This window comes from Stegodyphus dumicola, chromosome 3 (assembly GCF_044657685.1).
Source record: "Stegodyphus dumicola isolate Sdum_Otavi_A_Nest chromosome 3, ASM4465768v1".
Taxonomy (NCBI): Eukaryota; Metazoa; Arthropoda; class Arachnida; order Araneae; family Eresidae; genus Stegodyphus; species Stegodyphus dumicola.
Genome location: NC_140770.1, coordinates 91267250 through 91287173, shown reverse-complemented (window position 1 = coordinate 91287173; position 19924 = coordinate 91267250). Strand labels below are relative to the sequence as shown.

The 19924-nt window shown below is 29.5% G+C and overlaps 1 protein-coding gene across 3 annotated transcripts in view; it reads right to left on the bottom strand.

Annotated features, from left to right (window-relative positions):
• Positions 1 to 19924, bottom strand: part of shtd (anaphase promoting complex subunit 1) — a 221328-nt gene that overhangs the window by 141907 nt on the left and 59497 nt on the right. For all 3 annotated transcript variants that reach the window (XM_085813065.1, XM_085813067.1, XM_085813066.1), the window contains exons 10-16: positions 16266 to 16364; positions 14534 to 14690; positions 12810 to 12968; positions 9684 to 9818; positions 7032 to 7089; positions 4093 to 4355; positions 792 to 965 (exon numbers count right to left, since the gene is read on the bottom strand). In XM_085813065.1, the coding sequence (XP_085669191.1) occupies positions 792 to 965; positions 4093 to 4355; positions 7032 to 7089; positions 9684 to 9818; positions 12810 to 12968; positions 14534 to 14690; positions 16266 to 16364 (1045 nt within the window). The remainder of the gene's footprint in view (positions 1 to 791; positions 966 to 4092; positions 4356 to 7031; positions 7090 to 9683; positions 9819 to 12809; positions 12969 to 14533; positions 14691 to 16265; positions 16365 to 19924) is intronic.

Sequence of the window (19924 nt, the reverse complement as noted above, 5' to 3'; positions counted from 1 at the left end):
AACCGCGAAGTAGCAAGGGATGACTGTATATTAAAATACAGTACAAAATCCAAAATCCAATATCCAGACCACCAGATCATCAGGCAATGAATAAATAAAATATTATAAAATAATTTTAAAAAATTTCTTCTTGTAAAATATAAGTATGGAGAATATAATATTCAACAGAAAGAGGAAAGTATGCCATAAATGTGATTTTTCACCCAATTAATTGAGATTTCCCACATGTCACTTTTAAACACTTTGCTGAGTACGAAGACACAGTGTATCCAATAATAATACATTGATTGATGTTGGCCAGAACTATATTTCTAGCCTTTGAGTGGTTGTGGAAGGCACGGCATTTTGCTACCCAATGCAATATCTGCAGGTTCTAAATTCTGCTGCCCGGTATGTCCCTCAATTCTAAAACATTGCACCCCCTCCTAAATTCTAAAAATTTTGCTGCTCAGCACTCCTCTAAATTCTGAAAATTTTGCCAACTCTAAATTCTGTAGCACTAGCCCTGCTGGGAACTAACATTCTTCTATTTGACCTAAACAGTAAGCAAAACTTCATTCTCTCAATTTTATCTTTCTAAATTTAAAATGATGATTTAAAACCAGGAAATTTCTGGAATCAACAGTCTAAAAAATTCCAGATATCAGACTTTGTACTGTAATAAAGAACTGCAATTTTGATATGAATAGATGAATACAAATATACCTATTATGCATCTGTGAATATAAAATTTGTAAACTCTGTGATAAATATAACCAATTTTTAAGAAGAATTGAATAATTTTAAATTACCTCATAAACTAAATGTAGAGCAAAAAGGACATGAGCCATATATGGAAAAAGTATTGTTGATGTATTAAATGTGCTGATGTCTGAAGAGATTAGATTGTGCTTACTAGAATCACATGCTAGCCTTAATTCACAATATTGCTCGTGCAAATTTGTAGCTAATAAATATGACCAATCCTAAAAAAGAAAAAAAAGAAATCAGTTATTAAAAAGGATTAACACTTTTGCTGCTGAGCATGCAGAGGCATGTGATGTGGTATTATCATCTAATAGCTAATCACGCATTAGCACATGGTAAGGTATATATTAACAACTCTTTGTTTTCCTGTTAGATGACTTCTGGTGAATTTTCATAAACCTACTCTGGCAGCAAATGTGTTAAAATGGTCTTAATGTTTCTTAATTTAGAGAAATTGCATATAATTTTTTTTAGCGTAATATGGAAAAAATATACTGAACATGTATATATTTATCAGTGAAATATAAAAGCATGCAGAAATATTTTAAGTATATATGAAAGCAATATCTTTTTAATTTCAAATAGCATTTGTTTAAAGTTTTAATATAAGTATTATGATACGCTAACATTGTAAGTCATTTTATTTCATTTAAATTCTTTTCAATTTCAAAATCATTTATAATTTTTTTTTTTTTCAAACTTGAATAAAACAAATTAAAAGAAATCACAATCATTACAGATACAATATAAAATGAATTAACCAAAACAAGAAAAGGACAGACTGGCAAATATCCCTGCCATACTGACAGAGATGGGAACTTTTGCCTTCATCTTTTTTTTTTGGTTCAACAAACACACACACACACAAAAAAAAAAAAAAAAAAAAAAAAAAACTTGTATTTGAAAATCAAAAATGATCTTAAAATGAATAGTGTATCTGATTATAAACAACTAATAAAACTAATATATCAATTCTGATAGATATGATTTATAAAAATAATACAACAACATTTACAGTCTCTAACATCCTGATCAGATATAATCCACTATCATGAAATATTTTAACCTAGTAATTACAAACTGACATAGATCTAGCATTTGCAGCACATTTGCATTTTTGACAGCCAAAAATGTAAAATTGCTCATAAGCAAATTTCCCAGAACATTACATTGAATTTCAGATGTCTTTAACAGGGAATTTAAGTGTTCATTTCTCAACAGAACACTTGCAAATACAATAATCATAATTACTTAATTAGCTTAGATTAATAAAACATATTGAGCACCTAATCATTCAAGGAAAATGGACTAAAATATACGATCAGATTTACATGTAACATTAGAATAGGAAATTTTCTTCGAGGTTTGGATCAGATATTTTTTATTACAGCTGCGTACATTAGAGCTATCTGCCTACAATAAAGAATGTCTTTGATGGACTTTCCTTATAAATTCTTTTAACCTTTTGATAGTCATTAACAAGCTTAGCTCACATTCCAGTTATGTACCATAGTGGGCACAAACAAACACAGATCACATTACAAATTTTTGCCTAAATGGTATTGAATGAGTCCCACTCGTGAATTAAGATGTTTTGCCCTAAAGTGCATACATGAAGTGGATTCATTCTTCAATATAATCCAAAGGTTTTTTATCATCATCAACAAAACGAAATTGTAAATTAGTTCATTTTACTTGATATAAATGGCAGAAAATCTCATGTAGATAATTTCTTGCATAACACATATAAATATGACATTTTTTTCAGGAATTTTTATTGTTATATTTTGGTTGTGTTATAGCTAGAAATGGCATCAAAGAGAATGCTAAAGCACATTTTTTGAACGTGGAATCTGATTTTGAAAATGAAACTATTTTATCAGATAATAAAAATCACTCGGATTTGGGTACAGATATTTGTTTTGACAGTTCGAAAAATTATTTTACGAGTGGAACTTGTTGCATTGTGTACCATTTCATGTTTCAAAGTCTACCACATATAAAAATGTTTCAAAAGTGTTTTTAAGTTAATAAATATAAATATATTAATTTTTTAATTATTTAATTAACTTATATATTAATTATGTTATATGTTTTAAAAATTAAACATCTAACATGTCTTGTTAGGTTTACAAAATTATGTACTAAAACAGTATTATATTGACAGATTTATAGCACTGAAAATATGTTGGCAAATAACAAAGTAGTTCATTTTACTTGATATAAATGGCAGAAAATCTCATGTAGATAATTTCTTGCATAACACATATAAATATGACATTTTTTTCAGGAATTTTTATTGTTATATTTTGGTTGTGTTATAGCTAGAAATGGCATCAAAGAGAATGCTAAAGCACATTTTTTGAACGTGGAATCTGATTTTGAAAATGAAACTATTTTATCAGATAATAAAAATCACTCGGATTTGGGTACAGATATTTGTTTTGACAGTTCGAAAAATTATTTTACGAGTGGAACTTGTTGCATTGTGTACCATTCCATGTTTCAAAGTCTACCACATATAAAAATGTTTCAAAAGTGTTTTTAAGTTAATAAATATAAATATATTAATTTTTTAATTATTTAATTAACTTATATATTAATTATGTTATATGTTTTAAAAATTAAACATCTAACATGTCTTGTTAGGTTTACAAAATTATGTACTAAAACAGTATTATATTGACAGATTTATAGCACTGAAAATATGTTGGCAAATAACAAAGTATTATTTATTACAGTATAATGTTGATATTTTCTTAAAAACTAGTGCAAAATAATAACTTTCTATGAAGAAGCATGCATATTTTCCCTTTCAAAAAGGTCTTTATTTTCCACACTCAGAGCTAGTGACATTTAACAAAGCATCCAGAGAGAAACAAGTGCCATCTGTTCCCATTACAGCTGACAGATATCAGGTGCATTTGGAAAAAATAATTGCTTAATCTCACAACTGCTGAAGGGTTAAGAAGAAACAAAGTAAATCCTTCATGAGATTTTTGCATACTTGATGATACACAAATATTTCTGAATTTAATTATTATATTTTTATTTTAAATACTTAATGCCTTTTTTCTTTAATTTTAAACTAGTATTTTTGCTAAATTTTCCAAATTTTATTTCACCTGAAAATATCATCCAAATGAAATATCACAAAATGCACATTTTCAATTCTGACCTCTATTTTGAAAAATTATAATACAAATACTCAAACATTTTAATAATATAGAAAATAGTGAATAATAGTAAAATAATGAATAACTAATATATACATATTTAAGAATAATTTTTTTATAATTGTTCAAATAAATTAATGTAATAGTTTAGATAAAATGCAATACATACATCATCACAGCCTTTCTCATGAATTTTTTGCTTCTTTATTTGTGCTGGAACTAAGGAAACCTGCTTTAAAAAATTCCAGAGGGAAACTTTCTCTGTGTCAAATCCCAATGCACCAAGTAAACATAATAAGAAAGCATTTAACTCTGATTCAGTATTCATGTCACTAGGACCAGGAGCATTTCTGCATGAATACCATTTGACAAACACATTTGTATACACATCTCTTGGCAAAATATGTTTAAGAGCCTCTAAGCATTTCATAACTGTAAAAGAATATTAAATTAATGAGAAGATTTTAAAATCATTATACTTATATTAATGAGCATAGTGTAATTCTATAACTCTTTTTAAAATAGTATTATGTAACAGATGTTCTTTAACCTATATCCCACAATTTTCTGCAGGGGGAAACTTCAAATACATTTTGCTACATTTATTTGCTCTATGGTAGCAGCATATTAATGACATTTTATTCAATGTAATTAATTAATTTGTGCAATCTCATGTTACTTGCATTTTTAGCCCAAAGGGCGATTTCCCATAAGGGCTATTAATTTTTGTTTTGGCATTTTGCAACTGTTAACTATAAATATTGGTTCACTTTTCAGATTGTTGCTATAAAATATTAGAACACTGCATTATATTTAAAGAAATTAAATAATGAAGAATCTGCATTAATGTATGTATGTTTCTTGCACTGTGAAAAAAACAATGGCATCTACAGCCATATCAAATTTAGAATAACGTAGTCCTCCATTCAAATGTGGATATACGGAAGCCCAAATTTGGAATCTGGAATTTGAATTATGATCTATTTCAGCGATTCTCAACCGGTGATATGCAAGAGAAAAATAGGTGGTATACAAAGAAAAAGTATTTTTAACTATTAAATTCAAAAATTTCATTAAGAAAAAGAACAATTGATAGAAATTTCCTGTGATTGAATTTTTAAGTGAAGTTTTAAAAATAGCAAATTCGCTAACGTTCGGCAGAACCGAAAAAAAGAATTTAAAGGCATTTAAAAAAAAATCTATTAAATTTTTATTGCCTTGTTATTTTGTACAGCTTATTGTGTGAACAAAGATTTTCTTCCATGTTATACTTTAAACATAATACAGAACAAAATTAAAAGTAGATCCTAATTTGGTTAAAACTAAATGAAATAAGACAAGACAAAGAACTTGATATCTCTTAAACAGGCCCAAATTTTGCACTAAATTTATAATCAAAGTATTATAACTTATATTCTGATAATTATAATGTTAACCAATTTTCAATCTAATATTTTTTATGTGTGTACATTTAATACAAATAGCCAATAGGTTGTGAAAATGGCAAAATACATTTTTTTTTAAATATTTCTATTGAGAAACTTAAAAATAATGATTGTAAAATGTAGTGGTGGTACAAAAGTTTTTCAGTTTTTTTAGATGGTACGTATTAGTCAAAGGGTTGAGAACCGCTGATTTATTTCATATTTTGTCAAACATTAAAGACATTTTCATTAACTAACTCGATCATTTCAAAGCGAACAATGGTAACACTGTACAGGAAAAAGAAAAAAAAAAAAAAATATCTCCAGCAGAGACAATAGGTTGTGAAAATGGCAAAATACATTTTTTTTTAAAAAATATTTCTATTGAGAAACTTAAAAATAATGATTGTAAAATGTAGTGGTGGTACAAAAGTTTTTCAGTTTTTTTAGATGGTACGTGTTAGTCAAAAGGTTGAGAACCGCTGATTTATTTCATATTTTGTCAAACATTAAAGACATTTTCATTAACAAACTCGATCATTTCAAAGCGAACAATGGTAACACTGTACAGGAAAAAAAAAAAAAAATTATCTCCAGCAGAGACTGTGTATCGAAAATTCTAGAGATATTCTCTTTTTCAAATTATTTTCAGATACTGTTGTTGAACTGCATTAGATGGTGTAAGTGCAAAGAACATGATACTTAATAAGTAAAGGTAACACACAAAATGTTAAAAAACAATAATGTATATTCTTCCAATATCAATATTTACACACACACACACACATATATATAGTCAAAAGTCTTTAATCCAGACATCCAAAATCCAGAATGATCTATAACCCGGACCTCAAAGCTACAAACTTTCTGCGCATGCGTAAACGCATTAATGCGCTTACGGATGTCAAAAAGAGTTTCCGATTCTGAAGCTGCCAAAGGATCTACAAAGCGAAAGCATGTTTCAATGTCGATCAAACAAAAAGTGGAATTGCTGCAAAAAAATGGACAAAGGCATATCCTTTGTTTCTCTAACCATTCCGAAATATGTTTATCAATTTCATGCTACTCTGCGGGGGGGGGGGGCGTCGCGGCACGCAATGAACTGAAAGCTGATCTGTCAGCACTATCCTTAACTTTAGGGCAGATGCTTTTATTTTATTCGACTTATAATTCCTTACTAAATTTAGTATTTCATCTCGATGTACTCCGTCTTTGATCTGATTTAAATCAAATTCCTCGTCATTATAAATATCACAAATACACATCAAATAGTTTTCTGGTTGCAATTTTCTAATTTCAACTATGCATAATGTATAATGTATGCTTTACGCATGCGCACGTTGAAAGAAATGTTTAATAAAGTAAACAAATAAATATTAAGCTTTTTTTTTTGTAAATTTTTATACCCTTAGGATCATAATTGCTCTTTATTGCATAAATTACGGTTTCATATTTTTAATTTTATAATTTCTGCATGCCATCTTACCAGATTTAAACTGATGATCTATTATCCGGAAAAACTGATAATCCGGAATCGCCGAAGTCCCGACGAGTCCGGATTAAAGACTTTTGACTGTATATGTATTATACAAGAGATAGGATAAATTTAAAATTATTATTAAGCAATGCAAATTAGACACAACATATTGTTAACGGAAACTAAAAGTATTGTTAAAAAATTTACCAGTTTTTGATACAGCTATTTCTGGTATTTGTAGTCGATACAAACCCATACATGTTTCCTAAATGACAAAAAGGTCCATCAGCAGGAAATTACATAAACATACATTATGCAAATAACAGAAGACTTTTACTTCAGTCTTTACTAATAATAAATCTGGAATTTGAATAACTATGCATCACACATTCAACTGACAATAAAATACATTTCAGTACGTATTTAAATAAATTAAAATGTAAGTAAATAAAATTTGATAAATAGAATAGTGAGCTAAACAACAATTTAAAGAATTTTTTTATCCCATTTTTAATTTATGCTCTGCATTTTAAATACACTGGCTTTCAAAAGTTGAGCATGCAATGCAAATTAGCAATTTTCAAAAGCATTTGAATTCGAGTCTCTGGAAATCAGTGTGGATGCAGATGGCAATATGCAAATATTGTTATAGCAAATCTCGATTGACTGTCCAAACATATGTTAGACTGCCATTAAAGACGCCAGCATTTTGAAGGGCATTAGAAGGTTTATTTAATTGTCAATACAAAGTGTTTATACCTTTTGAAGATTACACATGATATTTGTGCTACCTGAAAGAAGATTAATGGCAGATAGTTGGTGCTGGATTGTTGTCTGGCACATTAAAAAAGAAAAGTTTATCAAAAATGTTACTCTTTTCTTTTGTGTTGAATATTCAGTAATTTCTTGAATGTGGACACAATTGTTCAAAGACTGCTTTCTTGTCAACTAAGGGTTACTACTCCTTTCGACAATCCATATATTGCTACAACAGCCAAGAGAAATCAACAAGCCACTTCCACAACTGTTACATAAACAGCTGCAGTGCTATTTGGTAAGACAGTATCTGCCAGTACTGTGTACTGAAGGCTTCACATGAAGGGAATGTACACCCACGTACCAACTGTTTGTGCTCCACTTATTCCCCCTTTTTTTTTTTTTGACAGAAGGTTTTTTGACAGAAGGGCAAGATTTATGATACCTATGAGGTTCGGATGAAGCCCTACACCCCATTGTGAGAATTTACACTGCAGCAGTTGGTCCTGATTTCCTCTCTATGGATGATAATTCTGTCCTCATTCAGCTAACATCGTTAATGAGTACCTGGAAAGTGAGGGCATTCCTTGTATGGAATAGCCACCATATTCTCTCAACATTAAGTCCACTGAAAATCTTGAGGGTGCCCTCCCATTTACCTTCTCCAGCTGGTCTCAGCCAACTAGATACTGCCTTACTAGAGAAATGACCACTGCTTTAGTCTGCTACTATAAAATAGGCACTTGAAGGCTGTTACCATTCCCCCCCCCAATTTCAGATCATAACTTGTGACGTCATTACCACATAGCATTTATCTTGCCACAGCATTTGAGACTAGTTTAATTCAGCCTTCATTCATGTACTTTCCATGAAATGAAACCCACTAAATGAAAATTAAATAAGGCAAAAATCTAAGCAACCCACCCTTTTTTCACCATGGTTACCGATTAGATCAGATGGCCGATAATAAAAGTTCTTATTTTAAAGTAACAGACTATAGCATCTGCGATGGTTTATCACATTTTAATGAATGCATGGGCAATCTCTGTAAAGTTTTAATGTTAAATGACTTGAGAATGTATTAAATCTGTATAACATTAATAAACAATCCATTTGTATACATAGACATTACATACATACAATACTTTACAAAATTACATATTCTTCCTTTTTTGCAAACTGGACACTAGATGCCATTGTGATGTGGAACAGCTGTTTTCTTCCTGTGGTTAATCTTTTTTTTTTTTTTCCTTCCTTTTTCTTTTTAATGATCTAAGATGTGAATTATTACATGATGAGTGAATGTCTCTAAAATTCCGAGTAAAATAATGTATCAAAGCCTCTTCAACTAACTGCTATTTTAGATAAGTTCAGAAGATTCAAGAGCCATGTAAGAAGCATTTTCTATTTATAGTTTGATTTAATTTATTGTATTGAATAGATATCATCCTTTAAATTCGTTAATATGAAAAAATATATATATATAAAGAGTATTTAACTAGTGACATGCAAATAATTGGTATTCATTTGGATGATTCATTGCAACTGAGAGTAGTTTCTTCAATCAGGAAATTTGTCAATATCGCATTTCCCCCCTCCCTATTTTGTGATATTTGATTGCTTCTCAAATTTTTTTTCAAGAAAAAGAACAGTATTTTGATACATAGTTTAAAGAAATTCACATCACTCATTCTGTAGGACACCATAATATTTAATAGTCATGCTAAATTGCTCATACAAAAACAATATATACATGCACTTGGCAATAAACTTAAATTAAAGGATTTTGAATCTTAGATTTTAGCTGTTGTAAAAGCAAATCATCATAACACAAGCCATCATAAGCTGAGAACTACTTGTATCTCTAGTAATGAATCTATAAAAATACACAAAAGCAAAAATCACTAAAAATGAATTAATGCTGCTCTTCTTAGTTTCAAGATTCTAACACTATTACAATTCTTTATAGAAAAAAAGACAGGTACACTAATTAATATATTGCTTTTAAGCATTTTTCATCTATGTTCTTGTTTATGGAATGTGAAACTGCAAATTACACTTTTACTCATTACTTGTACACTTAAAGTAAAGACATTAACTTACCAATGTAACACGATTTTTTACAACATCTCTTACACTTTTCACAGGACCAACATGAAAAAATAACATTTCATCATATAATACTGGTTTACTAAATGTTTCCTCTGTGATCATAGGAACAGGAGATAATACTTTGTTCTGAAATGAAAAATATTTTATAAATCTAATTCGACCAGGGTTCATAGCCACATTTTAGTTAAAAGAATAAGCACCTATAAGAACTTTTCAAGCACATTTTAAGAAAAAAAAAAGTAAGCACCTGTCTAATTACATTATACACAACTGCATAACCTTAAAAGAAAAATTAGACTTGCAATTTAAAATATGAGCAATGCAGTATTTATTAAGAGAATGAGCATTACCTCAACCATGGAAAACAACTTTTTTTTTTTTTTTTTAATTTTAAATGACAGTTCAATTTACAGAATTAGTTTACAATGAGAGAAAAAAAAACTATGCAGAACTAAACTATATTACAAGGTTTAATGATGAAATTTCAGTTCAAAATATAGAAAATAAATAATAATAAGCCATATTAATTGTATTTGCTTGGCACCTAATAATAAATACAATTTATTTTTCCACTCATATTAATATTTAAATAATTCAAATCAAAATTCTGAACATTTTCTAAATTTTCATTGCATAACAGTTTTCCCTTAACATATATTCCAAGCAAAGTAATTTAAGTAAAAAAGAGGAACATTTCTGAAATCAGGAGAAGGGAAATTGCTTCATGCAGTCATCCTTAAACAGTAAAAGCTTAACTAACCTGCATACTCGGAAATTGCCGAATATTCCGTATAGTCGAGCGTAACTGGAAAAAGAGGAGGAGGGGGGGGAGATTGTAGCCGTTCTTTAGATTTCTCGGCTAAATAAATGATTTTGACATTTCGATATGTGCATCATATAAAAATAGACCAACGGAACTGAGAAATATTCTGCTTAGAAAGCACAGTAAAACTCTTTTAAGTGTTCATAAATAAATCTCAGACTGAACATCAAAATTAATTATCGCTGCAAAATATCGCATACATTATTGCGCAATACGTGCGGCGTAATTCTTCCATATGTGATATTACGCAATCGGAATTAACAGCAGCCGGTATTCGGAGAATAAAGAACTAAATAAAGGAAAAGAAAGAGACTTACTAATCTGGGGTGCTTTTGATTCTAATTTTGAACAGACTGCGTTAAATTTCCGGAATAGAATCATTCTTCACTTGGGTTGGGTAGACCGCAAAACTTTTAGTCCTATTCAATCCAGATTGGACAGTGACAAGAAAAAAAAAAAAAAAGTCCGCTGCTTCAATATTAGAGATTTTGCAGAGAAAGGGGAGAACCTCCCAACCTCCATACTGTATAATGTATTGGGGGAAAAAATTATTCTGACTATTCGATTACTTTACTTATTTAAGCCATTCCGAATATTATTCCTTAGAAAGCTAATCTGTGTAAAAATACACCAATTTAAGAAAGGGGGAAAAGCTATTTCCGGGAGTATGATTCACCATCTGACGTTCCATATAAGGAAGAAAAGTTGTTTATTTAGTTTCGGCTTTGGTACGGGAGGAAAAATGCGCGTTCATTAAAAAAAGCACTAAAAGCAAAAAATAAGCACTAAAAAAAAAAAAAAAAAAAAAATGAGGGCTTTAAAGAAAAAGTAAGCACCTATAAGGGCCTTTATATTTTATTTTCAAATATAAGGACTTATAAGCACTTGTAAGGACGGCTACGAACCCTGTTGACAGTATTTAACATTTTAAAAAATTGATATATGAAAGGACAAACAAAAATCTAGAGAACTAAACTATTTATAAAAATAATTAACCTTCAGTTTAAATTATAATGTCTCTAGCACTAATGCAGAAATTTATTGTGGAAAAAATGTCAGCAATTATTTCCACAAATTTTGGCAATTTTCTGAGTCTTAGTGAATATAAAATTTTTTTGTAAATATCAAATATATCTATAAATGTCAAGTTACTTCCCAATATTCTTTAATTTTTATTTTAATTATTAGATTATTTTTACATTTAAATAACTTTAATACTGTTCTGATGGAACTTTCATGTTTTGAAAAATATACTGTCAAATAGTCAAACACCAGATTTTAAAAGGAAACTCTGAACTACGCCTCAGTTTTGCTTTATTTCCGAAATAAAAAAATTTAAAAAGTCTGATGCGATCACCACATGACTTCCTAGTATGGCCTATTAAATTATATGCATTTTTGCTGCATTTTGTCTATATCCTCTTTTTTTTTTCGAATTTCATTAGAAATATATTTTTTAATCGATTAATTCAGTTCTCACTTCGCGGTAAGGTAAAAAATACATAAAACCTCAAAACATCTACATTAAAAATTGAAAAATACAGAAAAACATAAAACACCAAATACAGTTAAAATGATAAAACATCACAGCATAAGAAAATTTGGTGTTAGCAAAATTCAAACCAGAAGTATTTGCAACCCCTCCCCCTGAAAAATGGAAAAACAATGTTGAAAGAATGGAATGAAAATGGAAATGAAAACTTTAAAAAAAAATTACAAGACAGTTGGTTTAGCTACTGTGAATGTAATGTACAAGAAATGTATAGCCAAACTGAAAATGTACTATAGATAGAACTGCAAATATATGCTACAAATGTTAAAATTTGTGCAAAATAGGAAAAAGCCATGAAAAACAAAATTTGCGTTGAAAAATGTAAAATTAAAAGAGTATTTAAAAGTAAAAAAATCACTTACTAGAACTTTATCAATGAAAAATGGAAGGCTGAAAGTATCTTCTTTCTTAATAGCAGCTTGGTACAGTTTGCGTATGCTTTTTTCAATTTAAGTCAATTTATAAATATTATTGTGTCCACATCAAATGCATAATTTTATAAATATATTTTCAAAACTTAGTTTAGCTTATAAGTAACAGTGACAACATTACCTTACTTTTATTTAAAATGTCTTCTTGTAACTCATAACATATGGTGATAAAAATGTTATATCCAATCATATTATGGTTTAGTGTTTGCCAATGAAAAATAAGTCTAAATTTAAAATATTGAACAACTTCCTTATGTAAAATACAATAAATTAAAGATTAAAGATGTTCCTCAAATAATTTTAGATCTTACTTCATCACCAAACTTTGTAGACGTTGCACTTGGAGGCCTAGTGGATGCAATAAAGCTTTCTCTCTTAGGAGTAGTATAACATATAGATGGAAAAGACACTGAAAATGATGAAACATCATTTGATGGAACAAAGATATCTGCCACATGAACTTTAGCAACCTATAATTTAAACATGGAAAAAGAAGAAATATCAATAAATTAAAAATATTCACACACTAGAAACTGACATTCAAGCAGAACAGCAAATACAGCTTTTACTTTTTCTTAGCAGAATAATGAAAGAAATATATTAAATATACAATACTAATTGCTAATTATTTATCACAATTATTAAAAGCACATAATTATTCTTTCATTCAAATAATGCAAATTAAAATTCTAAATATTCACCTTTTTCATATTTTTGATCAAAATAATACTTTTTGAATATATTTTTCTGACACTAAAAATTAGCGAATTATTGAATTTTATGAGTCTTTAGTTACTTCCTTATTATTACAGTCCTTTTCTAAAATGGCAAGTTGGTAGATTATCATCACGTTCGTGTTTATTTCTCACATACATTTTATAGCTCCCATCTTTCCCTTAATGCTATTAATATGACATCAGAAGATATTTCTCATTCTAAAGACTTTTGCAACATGAATTCTGCAAGGTAAGATTCGTGAAAATGGCGAGCTATGAATTGTTGAAATTTTTCCATGCCACTTAGCTGAATGCCACAGTCTTTCAATATTTGGTATATTAGTAGCTATTGTTTGATTAATGAAATGAAATTTATAGTAAAAGGTTTACCTGTTTCTTTCAGTTCCTCATAAAACTGATCCAGCCAATAACTGCACTTTGAAACAGCCCGAGTTGCTTCTACCTCCACTTAATTTTGATTAGTTCCTTCAGTAAATAAATCACTGCACTATTACAAATAGTATTCTGAAAACCACTGAGTTGTCAAAACATATGCTTTTCCTTCACTTACAAGTTTTCACATTGCACCTCTAAATACTTTCACTAATATGTAGTTTTATTTATTGCCATTTTCACATATTCAAACATGAGATAAAATGTATCTCTCTTAGAAGAAAACTGTAGCAGTTTTCGCTCTCAGTCTTGGTAAATCAAAACATTTTTAGCAGCATTTTGAAAAAAAAAAGAGAATACATTGACATGTAGAACATTCAGAATTCTAATCCTGGCAAGAAAATTATCAGTGACTATGGAATCATTACAATTTACATGAAAAAAGAGGAAATCATTAATATCATGTGGTTTACTTTGGATCACATCAATAACATGTGGTTTACTTTGGAGCTTTTCTCATTATGAGCAAACTATAAATGATTGTTGTAAGGAAAGTCAGTCATTTGGATATAGTTTGTAATGGCAATTTATCAATAATCTTGCTGCCATTTATAAAATAGAGGCCATAATAATAAGGAAATACTGGTTTATTATTCCTAAAAGTTAAAAAAATTACTAAAACATAAGACAAGCATGTATATAAAATATAAAAGATATCAGATATGAATTATTAGATACATTTACAATATATGTTATATAATATATCTACACATACAAAAGCACAATGTAATATAAATATACAAAGGGAAGTCATACATCCAGTACCTAAAGTGTGAAAATAAAAAAATATAGAAACCTTTTGAGGAGAGGTTTTAAGCATTTTACTATTACGTTCAATTTAAGACTAAACCTGAAATTATTATTACCTTAATCAGTCCAGTATATAATGATATAGTGCAATTAGTATCAACAGTAATAATAAGGTTCAAATCAGGAAGTGACTCTGCATCCAAAGCTGGAATACAACTTGAGGTTCCAAATATCCATCGATTGGTATCATTACTTTCTTCAAATTTAACCAACCTACAGAATATACATGATATAAGACTATTAAAACATAAATAACTACATACATTCAAATTATAAGTATAATGTTACTAAGATCTGGAAATTGCTGATCAGCTTAAAATCATTCTCATACAGATATTTTACTCAAAAATTTTTTACCCAAGTTCTCTTCACATAAAAAGTGTGATAATCTACCTGCTAAACAATGCAGTAGTTAAGTCAGAAGGTTGTATTCCTATTTTTTCAAGTACTTTGCAGTTAAGGAACTGTTTTAGAACTAGACAGAGAACTAACCTTTTTAAAATATAGTAGCAGATGATAAAAACACTGATAAATTTATGTCTGCATTGTAAATACTTCTGATGTTATTATATGATAAAAATTTAAGGCTGATAATAGATATTATACAGTTTTTAGTTTTTGTATCAAGAAATATTATATCTGAACATCAGCATACAGTTCAGTCTAAAGAGATTTTGATTGGTATTAGCACAGACAACTTTGTTTGATTTAAGTCTAATTTCATTAATGCTCAATAAAATAAATCAGTTTAAAGGGAAATTTTAAAACAAATTAGCAATCGCTATCTTGAAAATTAAAGTTTTAAAACAGATAAGTGTCTATCTATAAAATTAAAATTTTTTCTAATGAATTCTTAATTCAAATTATTACAGTTTGCATAAATTAAAATTCATGAATTTAATTTTTATTAAATTGGCTTAACTTCAAAATAACTGCTGTACTCTAATCAATATTAAAAAATTTTCTGAAGCACAAAGATATAAATAATTTTGGGTAAAAATATTCATATTGATTATTTTTCTATAAGCATTTTACCTGGTGATATTTAATTCTCTCTGAAAACCTTGAAACACAGTATTTGTTTCTGAAATTAAATAATGGTGCTAATAATAAATTTTAAAGTATTATTTTCAAAATTTAAAATCTTTCCAAAGTGTTTTGCTTTGCATAAAACACAATTAACATGTTTAAAAAGCATTTTAATCAATGTTATATAAATTTTGAACTGTAAACATTTTGAAATACCTAATTAAATAGATATTCAATAATTCCCTTTCTTTTTAATTCTCACAAAACAGATGTCACTGAACTATGCATATGCTCATTATTATGACAAAGATTCTTACTGTATGAATAATTAAAAACACATTTAACACAGCAGGGATTTAAATATTCCTTAAATAAGAAATGATTTTTCTCATACAACTTAATCTTGGTTAAAAAATACATTATACTCTAAAAATGTGTTATTTTTACAGTAAAGAAAGCAGAAAACTGATTATACTAATATACCATTCTAAGCACCAATACTTATATTGTATTATGCTTTAAAACCATATGTTATAACTGTTGGAACTAATAAATACGTAAATTCTCTATTAAGCATTTTTGATGCAGATCATAGTATAATTAGAATCCACTGTAAAAAGTAATAATGCAGAGGCAAATCAATCAAATCTTAAGTAACAAGACTACATATAAAATTAGCTATAAAATAAATTGAAATATCATTTTTACATATTTCCAATAAAACTGAATAATACAATTATTTAAAATAAAATAACTTACTGTAAGACAAATTGCTCTTTAAAGAAGTAACACAGGAAATTATGTCCTGTCATATCCACAGACAGAAATGCTTTTGATGCTTTTGTAGTATGTCCTGCACTGCACAAATAACATTAAAAATTATCATTTACTTATATACAGCAAATTAAAAGTTAAATATTGCAGTTTGAAAAAGAAATGTAACATGAAAAAAATAACATTTAAAAACTTCTTCACTAATGTTTAATTTTATCAATGATAAATTCTTTATATGAGGAAATTACAAGACCTTAATGCTTGCTCTTAAGATTTCTGTGAATACTGTTATACACAAATCATACATAATCAATTAAATTTTATTTAAAACTTATCAAAATAAAGTAGTAAAATATCCTTAAAAACATAATCTGGTATATGATACTATGTTAATTCCTTGCAAATGAGTAGTTATTAGCATCCTCAGAATAAAAAAATTACACTTGTTCATGCATTGCACAGAATAGCAGCTTTGTAACCCAGTACAGATTAAAAGCATCCTTTCTCTAATACACCTATTTGTTTACTTTCATACTTCTCTTTGATTGCTTTCATAAAATTAACACTTTACCGACCACTAGCGGTTCAACAGCATACGCACGTCCAACCGGCCGCTCAACCACAGATTCTTCGTGTTCTAAATAATTGTCAGGACAATCTGATAAATCGTCTAAATAAAACTCTCCAGTACCATTTTTTTTCATTCATCGTGAACGGTAATTTTTTTTTTTTTTTTAAACAGTGTGAAAATGTGGGAGTTTACGAAACAACGCACTTAACGCAAGTGAGCAATGTACCTCAATACTAATAATAAAATGCAGATGATATAGCAAATGGCAATTGTTTATCGCCATGGCTACCGATTGATAGGCTTTTTTAAGTAGCCCCGAGAAAAAAGCGATTAATAGGCTATCGGTCGATAGACGTTGGCGAAAAAAGCCAATTAATATACGATCGGTCGGTAGACACTGGTGATGAAAAGCCGATTAATAGGCAACCGGTCAGTAAAGTGTTAATATTACATTTCTTCTACATTTGCTTTCAGAAATTAATGTGCAGTACAAAAGCAAAAAAAATAAATAAAATCTTCAAAATATCACAGCATGTTGGATGATGCATTATGCAAATTTTAAATTCTTACACTTCTCTCCATAAACAGAAATATGTGAACTTGAGTAAAAAAACACATCCATATTCCACCCAGTTTGCTACTAATATTCTTCTTTAATGATATTTTTAGGCAATTCCTATGGCACATAATATTTTTAAAAATCTACAAGAAAATTTATCTCATCTTATTTATCTGATTCTACATAAAAACTACTACATTACATGACAAAAATTATCCAGACATCTTGATATATTAGCAGTTCTTTTGAAACTAAATCAGAAATTAATATGTTGGATATATACAGAGTTAATAATTCATCAATGGCATGCGTCCATTTTTTCCCTATAATTACAGCTGCCAATCTATCAGGAAGCTTATTTACAAATTTTTATAATACTGTAATTGTAATAATGTCATTCATGCAAAAGATCAGTGGTGAATTCTACCATTAAAATGGGATGGTATATCCTGGTTCACAGCCAATATTCTCATTCATCCAATGAGTACTTCATAGGGCTGAAGTCCAACATCTCAACAAATTGGTTATGTACAGCATAGCATCTCTGGACAGGAGCATGATCATCATGAAACAGAATCATACCATATGCGAGACAGTGCAAGCCAAATGTGAGCAGCACAGAATTGTTTAAAATATTAAGATCTGTATTCGTAGTTTTGTCTCATAAGAATCCAGTGGGTAGGTTTTAAAATGCAAGAAACTGCTCTAAACTTTACTTTGAGTGTTTTGAAGTTGGATAAATACCATTCTTCTGTCATTCTTCATACATTCATTTGATTGCAAGATACTGTAGCAAAACTCCCTCCATTATTTTGCCTTGTTCAAGGTTCCTATGTTTCTAAATTTTAACCGATGAAAGCAATAATTGGTACTGATCTCAGCAAACTGCCAGTGTACCAGTGTTACATCCAGAAACATCTTGGATACAATGTGAATGTTTTCTGTTAATTCAACGTGATTCTGCTTACAAATTTCTTCAGAACTCTCCAATCTTTATATGACAGACAGCATATTTGACCAAAGCACAGTTGCATAGTATGGTTCTTGCTCATTTCCCCTCAGTACAACATGGTAAAATGTAGAATTTATAATATTGCAGAAATTTTATTTACAAATTTTTCATATTGGTAACCACTAATGATTCACCATAATTTAGTTCTGATTTTCCTCCAATTTTGCATTTTTCACTTTGAAAAACCACATAGTGAGCTTGACAGTCTCCTTTAAAAGTCAAACTGAGCTCATACTGAGATATAAATGGAAAATGTGTTACTTCCTAGAGTGCCAAGATATTTTTGAAAATATAGTGCATTACCTGATAAACTGCAGTTGCCAAACTCTTCACCATTTCTCTTACTTTATAAATTTAACATTTTAAAAATAACCTGTTGAAATATGTTATTTTTCCAGTATCAGTCCAAAATTATCAAAACTTCAACACCTTATTTAAATACATTCTTTTTTGGAGAAAAAAGCACCCTTCAAAAATAATCCATTCATCTTCAAAATTTGTATGCAAGTTCCTTCATACTACATATCTAAATGATAACATCTTTAAGGCCAATGAGTGTTAACTTCGGTCATAGCATGTGTTTCTACTGCACAACTAACATCACAAAAAAAAAAAAAGATAAGCATTGCAAATAGTTATCTTTTCTTGTTGCTGCTACTGCAGTTCCCTGGAGACACAATCAATAATACCTTTATGATAATGTCAAAGACTTTCTTAACAACTGGAAGACTTCATACATGATTACAGAGTAGGAATGCATGAAATGGGCTGGCCATACCGAGCAACAAGACACATCTGCACCATATGCAAAAGTGCTTGCAACAATGATTGCTGCAAGGTACTCTTCAAGGAATCAAGGCTGTGAAAAGAAAAGGTGCATGAATGCAAAACAAGATCGGATGATTGTGCAACCAGCCAAAACTGCCCTAATGTCATCATTGTCCACTATCCAATGTGCTACAGCTTTTTTCATACCATCCATGGAACCTTCCATCATCTCACGGCCAAGATCGGGTTGTGCTCACAATGGTCTTTAAGACAACTGCCTTTGGAATGGTGTTATAGCCAATGATGATGGCTGCCAGCCGATTAGCATCACATTATGTTCAGCAATGAATAATGCTTCAATTTTGGAGAGATGACCATCGGGTCTAAGTAAGAGGAGCCAGGCCAGTGATTCCAATCAGCCTTTGTTGTGCAAAGGCACACAGCCACCGGTGTGATAGTGTGGGTTGCTATCTTTTATGATAGCAGGTCGACCCTAAATCATCACATATACAACTTTAACAGCTCAACAATATGTTGATGATATCCTGTGGTAATTTGCATTACCCTTTATGGCACAAAATCTTGGAGCCATTTTCCAACAGGATAATGCTAGAGCCCATACAGCTTGCATATCTCTAGACTGTCTTTAGGCTGCTGATACTCTTCCTTGGCCAGCAAGATCACCAGATCTTTCGTCAATCAAACATGCATCAGATATGATAGACTGCCATATT